Source organism: Trachurus trachurus (genome assembly GCF_905171665.1).
Source record: "Trachurus trachurus genome assembly, chromosome: 22".
Lineage (NCBI taxonomy): Eukaryota > Metazoa > Chordata > Actinopteri > Carangiformes > Carangidae > Trachurus > Trachurus trachurus.
Genome location: NC_139907.1, coordinates 5,824,225 through 5,844,303, shown reverse-complemented (window position 1 = coordinate 5,844,303; position 20,079 = coordinate 5,824,225). Strand labels below are relative to the sequence as shown.

Genomic DNA, 20,079 nt, shown 5'->3' with positions numbered 1-20,079 from the left:
TTATTTAAAACGAGTTTGATCGTCTGCCTGCTGCTTCCTGCTGAGATTGTATTTTACAGATGTTGTTGTATTTTCAGATCTCCAAAACGACCTTGGCAGAAGATTATCAGTAACACTTTAGTGTTTAGCTCATGTTTAATAAGCTCAGCTTTAGTGTTTTATTATTGTATTCATATTTTATAAATACCGTAATGGATTCAGCATTTATAAATTCAGTATTATATTGATTACAAACCAGTTCAAGGGTTAAACATTTACAAACACAGTGTTTATAAATTACATATTAATAATAATAATAATAATAAACTTTATTTCTATAGCACCTTTCAAAACCAAGGTTACAAGGTGCTTATTAAGCATCCATGTAGGAGGAATGCTTTATAAATGATGAATTAAATGTGAAGTAATTATAAAGACTATCAATAACCAATAAATCATGATCAGATGCATAGAACGCAAAGTTCAGATGTCCTTAAGTTGAATAAACTCTATTGTAAAGCTGTGTTTTGAAGAATTAGTGTGATGCCTGATCTGCACATTAACACTGGTGAGTAGAGAGCATTTTTAAAAAGAATCTGAAGGAATTTTTACTTTCCACAGGAACATAACTATCTTTCCCTGCTCGCTCTTTAACTATATTTTCTCTGTCATTGTTCTGCTTTTGTCACATATTTTTTGCTGTTAGTTGCTTCAAGTACCTTCATTCCTGCTGCTATTGCTCTTTTGTCTTTTGTTTAGCTCATGTATGTTGTCTGCTTGTCTCTTGTTTTGTGTTATTGACAGGCGTGGAACCTTGTACAAGTTCGCTAGGACTTTGTTCCCTCCTTGCGCAGCATTATACGCATTTTTTTCTGTGCTAAACAAATAAACCAACCAATCAACCAGAGACACAAGCTGAGCATGAAGCTCAGATCTGCACTCACTGTTAAATCATTGGCCTCCCTCACTTCCCTAACAACACTTTACATTACATCCCTGCTGAAATTATGAAATGTGCATCTGACGCAGACCCCCTTCTGTCATTATAGGAGCTGCCAATGTGCAAAACTACCTGGTCCAACTTTAACATCATAAGGATACATCAATTCCCATAATGAGTATAATAAACATCGCTGCTCTCAGTGTGCTCGGTAAAACACATCAACTGACAGCATACTGTGAACCACAGGTAGAAATCCATTTCCCCACAAACACCGTAACAGAACAGCTCCTATAATTACTTAATCACATTGTTTTTTAATGTATAAATTAAGCAGCGTCCTCCCTTTGATTGACTCGAATGCCTTCCATAATAATCGCTTCATTTACGTCATTATTTCAGTTCGTCTAGTTCTTTCTCTCGGCCTCAGTCATCCAGACGAGAACTGCTGTCGGAGAAAACAAAATACTTGACTTCTGTCCTCGTCCATGAAAAACAGTAACTCCTCATTTGTGTGCAGCCCCCCCTGCCCCCCCTCGCTCTCTTCCCAGACCTCCACAGGCAAAAACTGTAGTGTTGTTTGAGCAAACAAACCATCTCGGTCTGTCTCCCATTTCCTCTCTTAACTCTCCATCTCATGTCTTACTGTGACTTTTATCTCTCTTTTCCCTTCACACACTCTGTCTCCACCCCTTCTTCCACTTTCACTGCTTCCAGCTGCATTAAAATAAATAGGTAATTAATGTGTGCCTCGGGGGCTAACAGCAGCACATAGCAGCCCAGCGGCCTGCCCACAGGCTGAGAGGCAAGACAGAGGCAAAGTGTGAGCTGTTACTCATCAAACACTTTGCATATCCACCTGTTATGTCTGCTCTGTCAGAATGACGCAGGAGAACATCTCTGTTTTCTTTCTTACTCCTTTTTTTGGGGGTTGGGGGTTTGAAAAAGGAGCCTTTTGAGTATCAACACAAGTTTTTTTCTTCAGAGTGAGTCAGTGAAGGCAACAGCAGCAGTGGAAGTCTGTGTTGACTAACCTGCAGCAATGGAAGCCAGTCGGACGTAGTCGGAGCCCCTCTCCTCTGGTTCGTAGGGGTAGCTCTCCACCAGGTTCAGACCTGCCAACACAGAGGAGAGAGACAGAGAAAGAGAGAGGAGGGGGGTTAGTTTCTGTTCCCATGGCAACCACAAATAATGTTGTTCTGTTTCTTCTTTTTCCAACTGCTGAACTAATGTTCTAAAAACACTGACAAGAAGCAATATACTTTTCCCCGGACATTTCCACTGTTGATCTACAGTAGCTCGTATCACACCCGACACCCATATGTATTGAGTATTGGTAAAAGTGCAGTCTATACTTGGCAACATACTACATGTATGTATGGAATCATTTCTTATGGGCCTGATTAATCATAAAATTGTCAATATTAGCCAAGCATACAACTGTCTACACTGAAAAATCAAGATTAAACTTGACTAGAACTTGAGGAGAGCAGAGAATCTGGACATTTTTAAAAGCAAACTGAAGACCTACCTTTTTAGCCTGGCTTTTAACTGAATCTTATTATTTTTATCATTATAAAACATTTGATTTAATTTAATTTATTTTATTTTATTATATTATTCTTTTTATTTTATCTTAATTCATTCATTCTTACTCTATTTTGTCCTATTAAACCTATCTATTTTACTTCATTTTATCTGGTGCTTTCCCCATTGCAAATGATTGAGTGTAAGATAGTGTTTCCTCAATGTCTCTCAAATCCAATGTTCTAAAATGATTGTGTGAATGCGTATGTGTATGTGAATGTGAATGTATGTGTATCTCCCAATATGTGTCCCCTATGTTCCTTGTTTATAAGCCTGATTGATTGATTGATAAAAGTACAATTCAAAAGTTGAATTTACTAAGATTTATCACACTTTAGTTGCTTCACTAATAATAGGAAGTGAAATCATCCGTAATTAATAAACGTGCAAAAGCCACACTGAAACTGGAGTTTGAACCTCTGTATTGTGTACAACATTGCTAGTGACTGCACACTGTGCCACCCTGAACCAGAATGTCAGCAGTAAAACATCCCACCTGCTACATGTAATGGGACCTCGGGGTGCGTTCACAGCTTTGCCAAACAAAACCAATTACAACGTATTCAAACAGCTCTGCAATCAGTGATACGGTGAAGCAGGGTGCACCACTTCACTCAGCTGCTCCTCCTGCTTTTACTTCATGCACAAGAAGTTCAACTCTGAAGTAAACTAACTATTATTACAAACACAGCAGGAGCAGCAGGTAATGTGAGGTCAAAAACCAATCATCAGCTCTCTCAGGTGAAAACACAAGTCTGGCAATCAGCGCGTTAATGTGCAGCAGCATGAGGTGACTGAAGGAGCTGGAAGGAGACCACATGCCCTTTGTCCAACTTGCTCTGCATGAGTTTACCAAGCGTTGAGAGTGACAAGTGGCTTTTTGTATTTGTTAAACCTAATGAATATTTGTTGCATTCTCTCTCTCTGGTCTCTAGTTCACATGTCTCCATGCCACGTATTTTATGTTGGTACGTGACTTGCAGGATGTGTGCTCCTTGGTTGGTCGAGTTTTTATTTATTCTGAATAAAACAGCATGTGCTAAATGCTCAAATTTGAACGTAACCGTATATAAAATAATGGGGCCAAGTGTGAGAACTGGTGCAAAGCTACTGAAATACGCACAGAAGTGATGAAATACAATGAGCTGGGCTGAAAGAAAAGGAATCAGAGTCACAGTTTGAACTATTTTTGACACAATAATCACTCTTTTCATTTCTGTTGAGCTGCCTGTAGGCGGATACCTACAGTAATTCATGCGTAATGGGCGGCACACACTCGATAATCCTACATACTGTACTGTACCTGCTCCCGCCCACCTCTTACCGTGCAGCACTGACTGGTGCAGACTCCAGTAGATGCTCAGGCAGTTCTTCTCCTTCTTCATGCCTCGTTTACATTGGCAGCCGTGCAGCGGGGTGGACAGCAGCGCCGTCATGGCGTTCTCACACTGGTTTCGCGCCCCGGGCCCCAGCTTCACGCTGCCGTCCCCCGCCACACACTGCCTGAGGGTGCGCAGTCGCGGGCTGCAGGTGTCGTCGCTGGAACAGGTGTCTCCGGCGCGCAGGCAGTCCCTCCCTCCCATGGACAGAGCCATACGTGGGACTCCTGGAAGACCAGACAGACAGACAGACAGAGGAACGGGTTAGTGTCAGGAGGCTGATCTGTGGATTACTGCTTCTACACTCGTCCTTGTAAACATCAAACCACTGGCTTTGAGCAATTTCAGGAAACTCAACCTCAAATAAACAAACAACGACAAAAAAAGTCAAGTGAAATAAATTGAATTGTTGAGCACAAACAAACAGCCGCAAATGAAAAAATAAAAATAAAATGATGAATGTTGCTTCAGGAACCTTGAAAGATGTTTGTCTGCACTTTTGCCTGTCAGTGAACAGTGAAGGTGAGGTTTTAAACTGTTGTAATGTTTCTATTGGAGGTGACTCAGTGACTGTGTGAGTTTGAGATGCGCAACAAGACTTCAGGTTGAGTTAGAACAGGGAACCAAATGAGTTTTGTCACTTTTTAGCTTAGTTAAGTAATCAGACTTCATGTTATAGGATCAGTGGTGTGGACAGATGGGGGGCAGGGGGGGCGGTCACCACCCCTTGTGGCCCAATTGTTGAAAAACACGTGCAAAAGTAGGCCTCTTAGAAGCCAAAACGCATGCTAAAGTGCATTCTTCAGTGGCAAGGAAGCACTGTATGTGCGCTTTTTTTTCTTTTCGCCCCTGCCCTTCAAAAAATCTGTGCACGCCACTGATTAGGATGCTCAGTTGCTGCATGCAAAAAAAGGTGGACTGCTCCTTTAAGTAAATAAAAAAGCAAGGCAGTGAATGAATAAGGGGTTTTATGATCAGCTGAATTATTGATAAAATAATCTAAATTGAACTGAATCTAATATTTAGATGACACTTGTCAGGAGCGATCACACTTGATGCATCTCACTCGTGCGTCCCAGCATTTTTCAAATTACATTCATAAACCCAACTGTGAGGGGTGTGTGTGTGTGGCAAAATTATTCATGAATTCATACTGTCACATAGTATACATCTGACACCACTGACTGGATTTTGATGAAACTTGGAGGGGGGGGGGGGGGGGTAGATGTGTCTCACCAATACATCCAGAAATGTTCAAAATTACACTGATGTGTTTGAGCTGCAGTCAAAACAAAGCGTCATATTTAGTCAGAGCCGGGCCCAGAGAGGAGGACGACATGTTTACTGTTCTCTCATTTCATGTGGCACTAATTTGATGCAAGCTTTAATCCCCCGAAGACGGTAAGTGATGGTATATTCCCAGCTGTTAACGAGCACTTAGACTCACTCTTAATAATAATGTAGCGTAATTTAATCCATCCATGTGCCTAGTTTAGGCAAGCACACATCATGTCCTCAGAGTGACAACATAAGATGATAAATGAGGTCAAGAAAAAAAAAAAAAACGGCTCATATTAGTGGGTCAATCTCACACTGTGCAGCCAAACTTTATTCACACAGACAAACTTTGTCTATAAAATGATGCACAAGAACATTCTCCATCATACAATAAAAACATGGAGCTCTGAGTTTGAACATTTCACCAGTGTCAACAACATGTAACTACACTGAAGAGCTGGAGGACGCTGATAAAGAATATCCTGTCAGACGGGGAGGAATAAGATGATTAGGGGTGGTTTCATTTTCTTATGTATTAGCCAATCTACTATTTACTGCTCTCTCAGTATTTTGAAAGCTATACAAAGTGAGAGGGATTAGTTTTAAACAAGAGGAATTTGGTTATCCTCAGCATGACAGTCTCCCAGAAAGCATGTCCAAGAGCATTTGCGTCACCGGCTACTTGGTGAGACTTTTCTGTGTGACGAGTTGTTTCAGTAATCAAGTGATGTGGAGCGAAAGAAAGTATCCCGATGAAGGCAGGAGCTCGCTAATTCCCCTTCTCCCCTCCCCGACAGACTGACTGACAGGACTGCCAGGCTTCTCCACCTCCGTTTGACTCCAACTGTACCTCACAGTTGTTCTAGAGATGATCCGATAAAACAGAAAGAAGGGACGCGGCGCCATTGCAACAAGTTTACATCCTTACAGCTGAAGCCTGCTGCAAAAATTCTGGAGGAGGAAAAAAAAAAAAAAAGCGGCTTGACTGCCATGTGCCCAGCAGGAGGCTTCTCAACCTTTCAGAGGAGTCAGCTAATCTAGCAGCAAGCTGTCAATAAACGTCTAGACAGACAGTGAGGCGAGGAACTCGTTGCTATGGGTTTGGGATGTTTGTGGATGCTATAGAGAGAAAGCATCTGCCACTCAAGTTGGAGAGCTCATCGTCCCGGAGGTCTCGACAGAAACCACTTAGTGTGGAGGAACGGGAGAGTTTTAAAAATCTGTAAAATGTTTGCCTTACATCAGTATCTATATCTTTATCTATAATTGTATGTATGTATGAAGGAGGAGGAGGAAAAGAAATGCAGGGCGAGATCGTGTGTCATTCGTTTCCAATGCAAATCAGCTCCACTCGAGAGTTTTCTCAGATCAAGTGATGATACCTTATGTCAAGATTCTTCTCTCGCTTGGAGGAAACTCTCAAAACTCAGATTTGCATTAGAAATATCCAACTCCATCTAAACCCCTGTGGTTGGTTTCCTTCATTTGGTCAAGTCGGAAGAGAAACAACATTTAAACTCCTTCTCCTTGTGGATCTGCAGGTGGGAGGAGAGCGGATGTGTGGGTGGTTGGTGCGTGGGTGTTCTTCTTCTGAGATGAAAAAGGTGGAGCAGAGAGAGAGGAACCTTTTAAGGCCCGGGTTTGCGAAAAAAAAAAAAAAAAAAGCCCCTGGTGAGCAGTTGCAGTGCAAATCTTATTAAATTGCAGCTAATCCAGTGTGGAGAGAGGTTTGATATTTGTCTGAGAAATTAAGCAGCACTCCAAGATTGTGAGAGATAACTTGTTTGCCTGGAAACAGAGCCGCGGCGCACCGGCAGTTCAAAGAGAGACAGTCAAAACCAATTAGGAGAAATCAGTTGCCTTGTCATTCAAATTCGTTCCATCCTATATGCCTCCCTGTTTATCCCACTGAGGTAAATAATCCATTTGAGCTCTCTCTCTCCCCCTCTCTTTGCTTTTTTTGTTTTTCCCCCCTCTTTGTTTCCGTTTCTCTCTGATTTCCTCTCTGCTCGCGTCATCCTTTCCACTTATCTCTCTGTTCTCCCTCTGCTTTTCTGTTTGTTCCCTTTTTTTCCTCCCCCTCTTCATCCCTCACTCTCTCTCTCTCACACACACACACACATAAACACACACCTCCTATGGCTCCAGGAGCAGAGTCTGAAATTAGAGAAACATTTTGAAGGAAGAGGGTCTCTCAAAAACTGAAAGACTGAATCAACTTCTCATTCCTGTGATGTCGGGCTTCTCTCTGAGAGCGGGAGAGAAAACCAAAGCGGAGTTTGCTGTGTTTGACCAAAATGATCTTTTTGTTGACAGTTTTTTTTTTTGGAATGTAAATTGAAAGCACTGGTGTCCTGCAAGCGTAAAAAATAAATAACAGACTTCTGTGTGCGAGATTGGCGAGGACACCGCACAACAAACATGAAACGACCACCTTCCTCTCCTCCTCCTCTGTGCTTCTCTATGGAAATGAAACAGTTGCGGGGACGGAGACAGAACCTGAGCTACCTTCATCTCATCGCTCGCCTCCTCATGTCTTTCTCCCACCCAGGGCCGGCCCTAGGATTTTGGTGGCCCCCTAAACAAAATTTCTGTTTGTGGCCCTGCACTCTAAGCGCAAACACCAAATCACTGGTTAAAACTGAATACAGACATGTTTATGCCCTCTGAGGTTTGAGGCCATTTTCTCGAATTTAACATATTTTCTTAAATTTATCAGATGTAACAATACTCAAGTGTTTTATGTCTAAATATTAGAACCTCCGCTGTAAGCACACTGAGGCCAATTTGTCCTAGAACACTGTATAAAGAAATCATTTAGGCCAAATGCTGGAAATTTGAGGTCTGCTTTTTGAAAAATTTCAAATCCCTTGTGAAACACCTTCAGTCATGAGAATGAACTGTTTTTGGTGCTTGAAATAGGATATGAATACAGTAATAGATTAGTGTAGAAAACAAGTCTAAAATGAAATTTTGTAAGATTGCTTTTTGAGCACAAATGTTGTCATTCTGCCGTTCTATTTTCACCAAATGTCTCAAATGTGAGATAAAATAAGCTGAATATTGACTTCAAATGACATATAAAGCTCATAGCGTGTGTGCAGACCTCAGGATGTTTAAATGAATTGAATGAACCCCGGTACCTTTCTGATCATGTGGCCCCCCACCTAACGGCTGTGGCCCTAAACAACCGCATAGAGTGTTTATGCCAGGGGCCGACCCTACCCCATGGAGCATCAGTCACTGCCATCAACCATCAGCATCCTCTAAAATCCATAAGAGCTGTTGAGCTGCTCTTACGTCACATCAAGAGAAGCTCAATAAGAGAACTGATGTTTATCTCCGTGAAGAGTTCATAAAATAAACGATGAGACGACAGCGATTCCAGATATCGATGACAGTGATGAACTGAATCATGTGTTTGCATATAAGCTCAACTCAGCTTTTTGTGTGTGTCTGAGTCAATAATATCCCAGGAAACAACACGACGAACAACTTTACTGCTCATTCATCATTAAAGTTGTTTCCCCTAAAGTGTGGGACTCGGCTGACTGCACTATAATCCCATTGTTTGACTATAAACCCTGCTGTGTTCTTCATTTGTATGAATTGCTGTAACTTTCTTTTCATTAATCTGAAGCGTTTTCCCCCCCCCACACACACAGCTCATAACCCACCGCCATATTTCTTTTTAAACTGAATGCCAACCAAGGTTTCTTCCATTTTTTAAACATTTTGTATTTTTTTCATCCACTACTGAAACAAATCTTTGACTTGCTGATTCATTTATCAAGCCCCCCAAAAATTTAACACCAGTTTATAATGAATGTTTTTGGAGTTTGGGGAGTTTCTGTTGAACGAAACAAAAACTCTGAACACAGTTTTATGGATTAAACACAACGCCTACATTCTTAAACTACCGAGCACTGAGAATTCGATAATCAGGGTTGGCATTACAAATGTGGACGAGTTCGGTCTGCGTGAAAAAATCATGTTTTATAGTAGTTAAGTTCAGGCACGATCATTGTTTTCCAACAATTAACCCAGACCACGGCCTCTAAAACTGAAATCAAATGCTTTCAGTTACATACACATATCCATAAATAACACTGCCTTACTTTAGCTGCTATAAGCAGATATTGTATTGCTGTGAGGAACATTTATTGTAGAACATAAGCTCTGTAATGAGGGAAAACTAATTAAAAATGCTGTCAGAGTTCTGCAGACATGTTCAGTATTTTATCATTTGCTCTCATTAAAAACGTTTCCTCTTTGTGCATTAATCGGGGTCACACTGTGTTTCTTCAACAACTTATCTACTGTTTTAAACTGAAAACTGATAATATATAAACATGCTGGATGCTGGGGTGAAATGAACTGATCTCCAGCTTTAGTTATAGGCCTGTAAATGTGATGGAGACATGTTTCAAATTCAATCTTGTGAACTATAAAACTGCTCAAATTATGTATAAAGGAAATAATAATATGCTATGTTTCAGACTCGAACCAGTAGATATGAACTAAGAGTGACTTATACAAAAGCAAAGGTACGAACAAATGATCAAACAAAGATGTTTATCAATTAAAGGAGTCAATCAACGGAATAACACACTTAACAGATTCAAAAAGTTATTTAAAAATAATATTATTAATAAATATAAAACTGAATTATAAATACCAGTGTGCTCATATAGTGCTGTATGTAGAATATGCAGGTTTTTTGTTCTGTCAAAATTTTTAAAAAATAAACACAACCGAAATAAACACACTAAACTAAACATGTGATACTGAGCTCTATGAGTAAACTTGACTTAAAAGCAGAACAAATTAAAGGGACAACGAGGAGTTTTGGAAAAGCGAAGCGTTTTCACACTACATTTATGAGCCTCTGCGCGCACCGTACATTTCTTTGACCAGCGCAAGACAGACTCGTGTTTTCATTCATCAAGAATTAAAGTCACAGGTTCGAAGACGATCACATACCGTATAGTTCCGACCATAAACGCCGATTCGGCGGCGTTATTCTCATGACTCACCACGAAACCGAAAGTAAAGAAACGCTGGTCGGCTCGACCAGCATCTCCGCCACCACTAATAATAACAAAATAACGATAGAGACAAACCGATATATTTATCGAAAATGGGCCCATTAACAAGTGTGGGTAACGTAGATTCATCCACATTAACGTGAGACTTTTTTATAACCAAATAGAAACTCCTCGTTGTCCCTTTAAAATATTTTAAAGCGTCTCAGCTTTCAGCGAAATCCTTTCATTTTGAGTCTTAAAGTCTTAAACTCTTGGTTACAAGTTGCAGCTCTGAGCTCATAACACTGACTGAAGTAGAAGCTCATGAGTGAAGTTTCTCCTCTTGATTTTAAGTCGCGGCGTTGTGCCGGAGGTTTCAGTTTCTGATTTGTTCACAAAAACTATCTCTCTCTTCATCAGCTGCTGCACGGCTGAGTGACTCGCTGCGTACACAGACTGATGAATCCTATTAGAGATAACAGGCTCTGAGATTGTTTGGTAAATCTTTGACACTACTACCGAGGGGCCGCGCTTTTTGTTACTGTATATTGTAGTTCCTTATTAGCTAACTGCGCCTCCCCGACCACTTTTAAACCGAGATGAGTCACTGCGTCTGCTGGGGTTTCTTCTTTGCTCCGCTGTCTTTTGTTTTCACAGCTTCTAATAATAATGATAATGTCCTCTCTGCTCTCTGGCAGTGTCGCCCACAACAAAACCGCAGCATTTTTCCTAACATGCCACTGCAAAAGAACAAACACACTCATGTAAAGCCACTGCATGCATTGCACACAGTCAAAAAATGAAAAACCTAAACTATTTGGACACATTACCATAAATTTTGTTTGCAGCCAGGCTTCTTTGGATAATAATTGGTCCTCCAAATATGCTGCGATGGGGTCCTTTTGCTTTGTATCATTGATTCAGCAAAACATGATGAAATTTAGAGGGGAACCAGGAGACCACTCTGGCCGTGATGCAGAATGCTAATTTCCTTCCCAGATTCCTCAGTGACCAATCCATCCCGAGGAAAGTCAATATCATTGCGCAGCTGTTACAGAACAACCTCGCACAACTGCAATTTGGACATTTTTCTTTGTCTTCTTAGAAATGAGAGTACGTGTGGGCATGAACGTCTCGGAGGCCCCGAAAGCTCATTGAAAAACTATTTTCACAATTTCAAAAACCCATTCTGCCACTGAGCAAATAACTTCACTCTTTAAATGTGGAGATTGTAGTTTTTTGCAAGACACATTTATTGTGTGCAGGATGATAATAAATTGATTTGAGCCTCAGCTCCTCACTGTTGTGAATGGTTTGATGGAGGGATGAAATGATCATTATAATGAAATTAGATTACTACTGTAGACCAATAGAGAGAAATAAATGACAGAGGCTCCAGACTTCAATCAATGACTCCAGAAAGTCTAAATTGGATATTATGATAATGAAAACACTTTTTATGGGGATATAAATTAGACAGTGTAATAATATTAAACAGAGATAGAATGTAATGTTTTATATTTTGAAGAAGGCCAAACAAATATGAGTCAATGAGACTTTTATTTGGAAACGATCAACTTTTCCTCCTTTGCTCTTCTTGATCAAAAGCTCCTGAAGAAGTCAGTAAGAAGCTGTTGAGTTGCCAACTTTTCCTTCACGCTATCTTTTATATTTTTAAAGGATTTGAAAGCATGGATGAGCATGAGTCAGCACAACTAAACTCTGCTCTGCTTTACTTCTGATACATTAGTAAATTATATAGTGAACATCTGATGCTGACTTTTTCTTACTGCATCTTTAAAGCCACTGCTACTTAGACTTGTCTAAAAGGTGCATGAGCCCCACACCATCTGGTGTGATGTGAAAAGTAGTATAAAGTAACTGTTCTTCTGACTCTTTCCTCTTACTCAAAAAAAAAAAAATCCATCATGTGCACATGCAAGCTCCCAAACATGGTGTCAAAATGAAAGTGAGTGGACGGTCAGTGAAGCACGGAGCCATGACAGTGGAGTGGCTAAAGGAGATGAGACATGGAAAGCAGTGAGATGCACCAGTACACTGGATTATCAGACATTTAACCAAAGGAGAAGATAAATAGCTCTGGCTGTTATTATTTGTACATATGTCAGCTCCTACTCATTTGTCCAATCACAGGATCCATTGTTATTTTGGTTTTTGACAATTTTTTTTTTTTGGCATTTCTGCCTTGTCTTATCATAGCCACAGAAGAGATAGAGAGGAAAGAACCTGAGCTGGACGTTGCAGTACAAAGTAAACACCGTCTTTCTACCAAGTGAAGACCGTTCTATAGTTTAACTTCAGCCTCTAAAAGCTTTCTTTTTGTTCTGCAAGTGAATCCACCTTTAAGCGGACTGCAGTCCTTGGAGACCAGGGAAGAACTCCTCTTTCTCTACACAGTCATTTAAAGTGTTAAGATGTATGGCTGCACAGTGTGGGTCACTTCTTTTCTGTTGTGCTGAAGAACCGAAGGTAAATAACAGTTTTACTCCAAAGAGGCTGGTCAGCCGTTGGAGAGGGAGCACTGAATGAAGCCTTTCTCAGAAGGACTGTGAGCCTGGTGAACAACAGCAGCTTGAATCCTCAGCCTGTCAGCCACGTAGCACTGGGGGATGGGGGGGGATGGGGTGGGGGGGTAGTTTAAACTCTTCATCTGTTAAAGGAACATCAACGACTTATTTTGTCCCCAAACCCTTCAGTGTTTTGCCTTTTGTCGTGAGTCCATATCTAGAAACACACACAGGACGACAAGGTGAGGCCATTTTAGTGAAGATTAAACCGAGTCTGCTTGATGTTTTGAAGATGGTGTTTTGATGTGTTTCCTGTGTGATGTTTTCTCTGATAAAGACATCCTTCTGTTGCTGTTGCAATATTCATTTACCTAAGAATCAACACAAACAATGTAGTAACAGAAGTCTATCGTGATCCAACAAATCTTTCCATTAAAAGCCTTAAAGAAGTAATTGGTTTTTAAAACTTATTTCAGGGATGTAGCTCACTCTTTCCCCCCAGAGCTGTGTGTGTGTGTGTGTGTGTGGCTACATTGTGGTTTTGATGGTGTTGTGCTGGGAAAGTTAATAACTAACCTGATAACTAACTGGATATTGCAGAGTCGTTGGACCTCGGTGTGAATGTCAATTTCTAGCAAATAAAAAGTTTGCCTGATGTTAGAGAGTCTTGGTGGGGTTTTAACCAATGGGAAAGGGGCTTAAAGGAGAATTCTGGCCATTTTTGACCCCTAAACCTTTTTCCTTATGGTCACCCAGTGTTGGGAGGAGCAAAAAACGCAATTAAAATTGATGCAGGCAAACCGGAGTTACACCATGGCTAGATGGCGCTAGGGATAGCGACAACGCTAACCCATGGGGGCAATTCTTTCAACCACAATAAACACTCAAAAAACAATCAAATATCTATAGTACATGACTTGAATCCTTATGACACACCACTGAACTCATATAGTGTACAGTATAAACTGTTTAAACTGTTTTAACCCTTTTTCCTTGTTGTGATGATTTCTTTACAAAAATAAACGGTCGAGCAGTGCAGTGGTAATGTCCAAAATATCTCCCAGGAAAACAATTTAGGGGTCAAAAATGACCGGAATTCCCATTAAAGTCCATTTTTATGGTGCTGGTATAGGCTGAGTATGTGGGTCAGATCTAAGATGAGTGTAGATCTAACAATGTTAAACAGCCTTTAAGGTTGGGTTGACAAGTTAGACCTTCACCTCGGTTCAAGTCCAGTCATGGACCTTTTGTTGCATCTGTCCCCCTATGTTTCCTGTCTCCACCAAAACATACTCTTTAAAATTCAAACATACATTAAGCTTTACATTACTATGCGCATTAATCTCTGCTCACTCACACAAAGTGAGGTCCACCTGGCTCTGAGCATGTCGTCTTTCTTTAAAGCGTGGTCACGGAGCCTGTTAGAGGGCACAGCTGACAGCAAAGTGAACCCCGTCCACCCTGCCAGCTGCACCCTGCTGCACCATGCCAAGATGCAAGAGCAGGGTGTCGTACACGATGACAATGATCCCGACCACGGAACCACGGGTTGTCAACAAGACATACTATTATCCCTTGCTCTCATTATGTTATTCTCACACTTACTTGTTTTAATGTGTTGCTAAGAAGACACACAAAGGAGAACAGGTGTTTACATCTCCTCTGTGTCAATGTTGACATGGCCTCGGCCGGAAAAACCCGTTACAGACCACAGTGTTGGTAGAAAAATACTATTCACGTCATCAGCTTGTGAGTAAAATACCATGTAGGGAGGACAGAGACTGAGCGGAGAGGATGTTTTTCTGAATTAGATATTTTTTTCTGTGGTGCCAGTAAATCCAGAGATTTGGAAAAAGAGCCCAATGTCAGTCCCAATGTAATTGTTGCCAATTTTCTCAGTTAGAGAACAATCTGGGGAAACAAGGCTATTTGTTTCATCTCTTGTCTGGGTGCTATCACTCTGACCTTTACAATCCTTACTCTTGTTTGAGCACAGTGGATTTGACACTTGCAGCCTTCACTGTCGATTGCCTGTAATGTTTGTGGATGTTGGAACTGAACCGTGGTCTCATCACCGCAAACCTGTGGGTAAAACACAGGAAAGACTACAGGGAGGGACTGAGGAAAATGGTAAGCTGACATTGACATTTACATTTGCTTGTTTGAGCAAAAAAAAAAAAAAAAGACTGCTGGGGAGTAATTACCACCTTTAATATTTAGCTTTTTCTCCTTTCGGTTTAAAAAAAGAGTCAAAGAATCAATCCTATGCAACCTGTGCACTCGATGGCAGCAGCTCACACACCCTCCAGATTTCCTAAAGGGATCCCAAAGTGCTTTGGTGATTGCTGGGAGATGTAATCACACCAATCTGTCCTGGATGTGCCCAGTGATCTCCTCCCATGCAGGCCTCATATCTGGACCGTTTCTAAAAGAAGGAAGCCCAAGGGATGTTCTCTGTCCAAGAGCAGTGGGTCAACTCTTTTTATTCAAGTCACATAAAAGGAGGCCCAGCGGCCGGCAGAGGGATCCCGTCTCCAAATCTTGTAGCCCCCTGATCTTACTCTTTTGGCTTCTGCGCCAGAGCTTGTTAAATATTGGAGTATTGACACTGAGATGAACCTGGTAAATTCAGATGTTTACTTTCAAACTCAGAGCCCTTTGCACCATAACACTTTAATTTAAAACCATCATTGCCCACTCTCACTTGGCTGCAAACTACCGCAGTAACACACTCAAGACTATAGTGTGAAACAAAAAAAGACATCTTCTGCAAATAACAAAGACACCATGAGACTGGGTAATCTCCAGGCCTCAGCTGTGCCTCTGCATCCTGCCAGTGAGAAGCTTAAAGGGATAGTTCACCCAAAATTCAAATTTCAGTATCCTCCGTGCCTTCTCGGAGTTACGATTGAAGCCCCGACATGAGAAATTGTTCCGAAAAAAATTAAATAAGTCTATGTTTTAAGCTTGTTTGTAGCGGAAGCTCCCAGTGTCTCAGTTCACTGCTCTTCCTGTGTCAGCGGCGGAACAATTTCTCATGTCGGGGCTTCAATACAAGAGGGACATTACAGACGAGCAGTATGGAGGTATTTGGATGTTCTTTGGTGTGTCTTTTTGGACGAAGAAAAGTGAGCACCATTCACAACCATTATATGGACAAATACTGCTGCACGAACCCCCCCGTAACTCGGAGAAGGCACGGAGGACTCTGAAAATTCTCCCAGCCCTTAGTCGACATGAGGGTGAGTAGATAATGAGTGAAATTTGAAGTTTGGGTGAACTATCCCTTTAAAGAAAATCACTAGATGATCTCCAACCACCCAGTTCTTCCACTTCTGACCCCTTATCACAGGTCGTGTCTGCCATCCATGTTCGAGTGTTTCTCTTAAAGCTTTCAGCAAAATCATATGTTCAGGTCGTTGGTTCCACGATAGTGTCGAAAAAAAAAATCCTGAACATCCTTGCCTCCTCTCAGGTCACTCAAAAGATTTCCAGAAAATCTGAGGTGACACCTGAAAGCCGACCTCTGTGATCTCCTGCCACACGCAGGTTTTAGTCCTTCTAACCTGCTGGCCCCGCTGCGAGCGCACGGGATTGTAAAACACCCTTCTCCAGCTCGACAGTCTCCACCATAGCTGCTGTTCATCTTTGAACTCCAACACCACCTAAGAAGGTTCACTGGAACACAAACACCCAAAGTTTTGTCTGGAAAAACACACACGAAAGCTTTGCAATATGGATTTGCATCACAGAGTCTAAAAATACAAAATATGCACAGTAATCCATAAGCAGAGGTATAAGCGGGCGCCCCGCTGCTGCTGTTTTCCTACCTAACTTCCACCTCTCTGTGCCTCCCTGTTGAAGCATTTGGCACATTTCACTGTGGTAGACTGTATAGTTGTTTTTCTGGCGCAGAGTTTTGCCACATTACCGTAATGATATTTTTATTCTGTTGCATTGTTCTTCTCTCGCTGTCCCCCAGAGACAAAGAGCTATAGAGCGCTGATTGGAGCACAGAGGGGAAGCTCTATCAGAAAATTTAGGGATTTAAGCTCCTTAGTTTTTCTCTTTCTTTCTAGCTACTAACAACCCACCCCACCCTCTGCATCATCCCCTATGGATATATGAATACACAGACACCAAAGTGAACACAGTCTGTCTCCTCTTGCAGTACACATTGTGTATATCGATATCGAACAAATGTCAGCTGCACAGTCTGATTCTCATTTCACTTGTCTCCTTCGCTGCATGCATGAAAAGCATGAATATTAACATAAAAAATACGCAAATACGCAGCCTGTACATTTTCTTAAGTGATGCCTCACCACTTCACCTCAGCTCCCCAGGTATCCTTTCACACGATACAGCGCGTGCTTGGCTGGGAGCGGAGTGCGTGAGCCTGCATGTGTGATTACGAGTTCCTACCTGTCTGTGTTTACTCGTGCTGGCTGCGAATTACACTCTTTAACTGGAAAAGTGTGTGTCTTCCTGTCGGCATCATCCTGGTGTTTGTCTATTTACAGTACTCGCGTGCGAGCGCACCCTTACACAATCGCTTGTGTACAAACATTTTTCTGAAGGCGGAAATAATCTTATTGTTTCAGTTAATCCCATGTGGGCAGAGCAACAGAGACAAAGCTCCTCTCAACACTTGCAACTGGAAAACTTGAGTGGGAAAGAGGAAACTTTTATTTTGACATTTTTTAAAGTCATTATAATATTGTCATTTAACATCTCAGATTTTCCCAGGTAAGTTTACAGACATGACTCCAGGGTAATATAACTTTTCTTGACATAAAAGTTTAGCTAAGCTTATATTATCATTAAGTGGATGTGACTTCTGTCAGCTTCTTTCTCTGCAACTCTCCCTTTGACATTTATTTTAATATACCTAAACCTGAAAAAGGATCTCTGCATCTCTACTCATGTTGTTTCACAGCAACTATGATGACAAATTAAAGGAATGAGCTGAGCAAATTAGTGGAGAAACATAATGAATGCAGATCCTTTCATTAAGAGTCACTGAATGGTTTGATGAGTATTCAAATGATGTGAATAATGTGCTGTGGCCTTGCCAGCCCGACTCTGAGAAGCACTGGGGCTGTGACTTGTAATGGGCTGGACAGGATTAAGGACAGGGGCACATCTGTGACTGAAGGGTTAAAGACATTTTGTTAGGATGGTGAGTCATGTCTCATCGTCTCAGTAACTATTAAAACAGAAAAATGTAGATAAGCTAGCCATCGCTCAACTGAATAAAAAACAGAACATTATCAGACAACTATTGTATTTTAGTGATTGATTAAACATTTCGGCCATGAAGGAAAAATATAAAATATTCTCAGGTTTCAGGTTCTGCTTCTTCTTTTTAAACTGAAACTTTTAGTCAGACATGAACATCTGTTTAAAGAAAGTATAAATGGCATTGTTTTCACTACTGTTTAACATTCTATAGATTCATTGACAAATTGACCAATTAAGAAAATAATAGCCGGATGAATCAATAATAAACATAATTGGTTGTTGCAGCCCTAAGGGTAATTGTAGCGGAGTTTGCTTAGGTTAAACAAAAATCAATTGATCAATTAGAATAGAAAAGTGTAAAGCAGTAAAAACACTGCTGTCACAATAACAATAATTAGACACATGGCCAATCAGAGAGAATAAACGTCTGTATTGATTATTGGGTATTGATGTGCTTTAAGTAGCAGCTCTCTCAGTCTCTTTGCTCTGTGCCCTGTCCGTGGTGCTGAACCTGGAGCTGACAGGAGCTCTCCACAGTGCTGAGGAATGGGACAAATTTATCATGAAATAATTGTTATTAAGAAGTTATTAGCAAAAGTAATTAGTTACATAACTCATTGCATTACTCTCCATTACTCAGCCCCACAATATCCTCTGTATTTAACTCATGTACAGGACTGTTAATGGGCGTCATTAACACGCCTATTTTCAATAGACAAAGCTCTTTATTATCCCTCTCTTTCACACAGTCACACACCTGTGCATTAGGAGTCCTTCAGGATTGTGGGGGTGTTTTTCGTGTTTTCGCCCATAAACGATTCAACGCGTGGAGACATTTCTATTGTAGTCTAACAAGCAGCCACCCTACATTACAGTTTGAATGTATTTACATACCATTAGCCTTCGCCCCTGAAGTGCACACACTCCAACGGTCCCTTTCTCCGTGTCAGCGGTCATACATCATTAGGAGGACGGCTAATGTAAATAATATTAGAGGTACCACATCCCTCCTCGTATTAAAGTTAGTCATTAGGCAGTAATGTGTACTGTACTGTAGTGTCCAGGACTGAATTTAAAGTGTAGTGCTCGATTCTTGGTAGATGGATCCATTGTGTCTATTTGATGGATTTTCCTGTTGAGCCTTTGTTTTCACTCAGGTTTTTTTTTGTTGTGCTTCACCAAACTCGTACATTAGTGTGCAACCTCCATTAAACACCAGGAAATAAGCTCCTATAAAAACGTACTGATATTCCTGCAGGGTATGAGACGGCTTTAATACTCTACTACTCCGCCATGTGCATTGAAATGAGTGAGTATATAATAATGCATGTGTCTGTCTGTGTTGTGCATGCTTCACTTCATACAGAGTGTGTGACCTGCTGGTGAGACCGTCCATGTCGCCGCACGTGTCCGTCTCCCCTCGTACACGCGCCGGGGGTCGGATGAGGTGACGGGACGAGGACACGCTGATTGAAAGTCTGGGCTGCGAATGCTTCGCCAAAGCCCCAATTATAACTTTTTACAAAGAGCTTTGCCAAATGTATGTTTTAACCTGGAGGCCACGGGTCAGCACACAATTAGAAACAAGGCAAAAAAAAAAACGTTAAACTTTTCAATGAGAGTGAAAAACTAACCTTGAAACTAGCAAATGGAGCTCTTTGTTCAGCGAGATGGTTTTAAGCCTTCGCGAAGGCGGCGTCATTACAGAGTTGTGTTATCGTTTTTGTTCTCCGCTGTAGATGCCCTCACTGGCCGAGATTCTACTCCACATTAATTACTGATTGTGGATGCATGCTAATTAACGGCATCATTCCAAGAGATAAAAATAGACAGGACTTTGATGTTAGCGCTTGGCAAAGCACTGTGGTCACATACTCCTTGGGAAATGACCTGTGATGAGCGAGGAGGTGAGTTGATGTTTCATTATGTAAGGCGGCAGATTAGAAGACGCACCGATGGTTTTCGGCGTCCCCTTATCTGAGCTGGGAGGGCGTCATGCTCCGTAGGAAATCAGGATGAAATGATAATGTGTATTGACAGATTCAGTCCCGTCTCTTTCCATCTCTCTCTCCAGCTACCTCATGCTCTGTCACACTCTCACGGCAATATCATTCTGC

General features: G+C 41.3%; 1 protein-coding gene across 1 annotated transcript in view; it reads right to left on the bottom strand.

The window, feature by feature from the left end:
* gfra4a (GDNF family receptor alpha 4a) overlaps positions 1-20,079 on the bottom strand; it is a gene marked incomplete at both ends in the record, with an annotated part of 146,135 nt that overhangs the window by 31,784 nt on the left and 94,272 nt on the right. The window contains 2 exons of the mRNA XM_083998994.1: positions 1,954-2,034; positions 3,831-4,112. Of these exons, the coding sequence (XP_083855120.1) occupies positions 1,954-2,034; positions 3,831-4,112 (363 nt within the window). The remainder of the gene's footprint in view (positions 1-1,953; positions 2,035-3,830; positions 4,113-20,079) is intronic.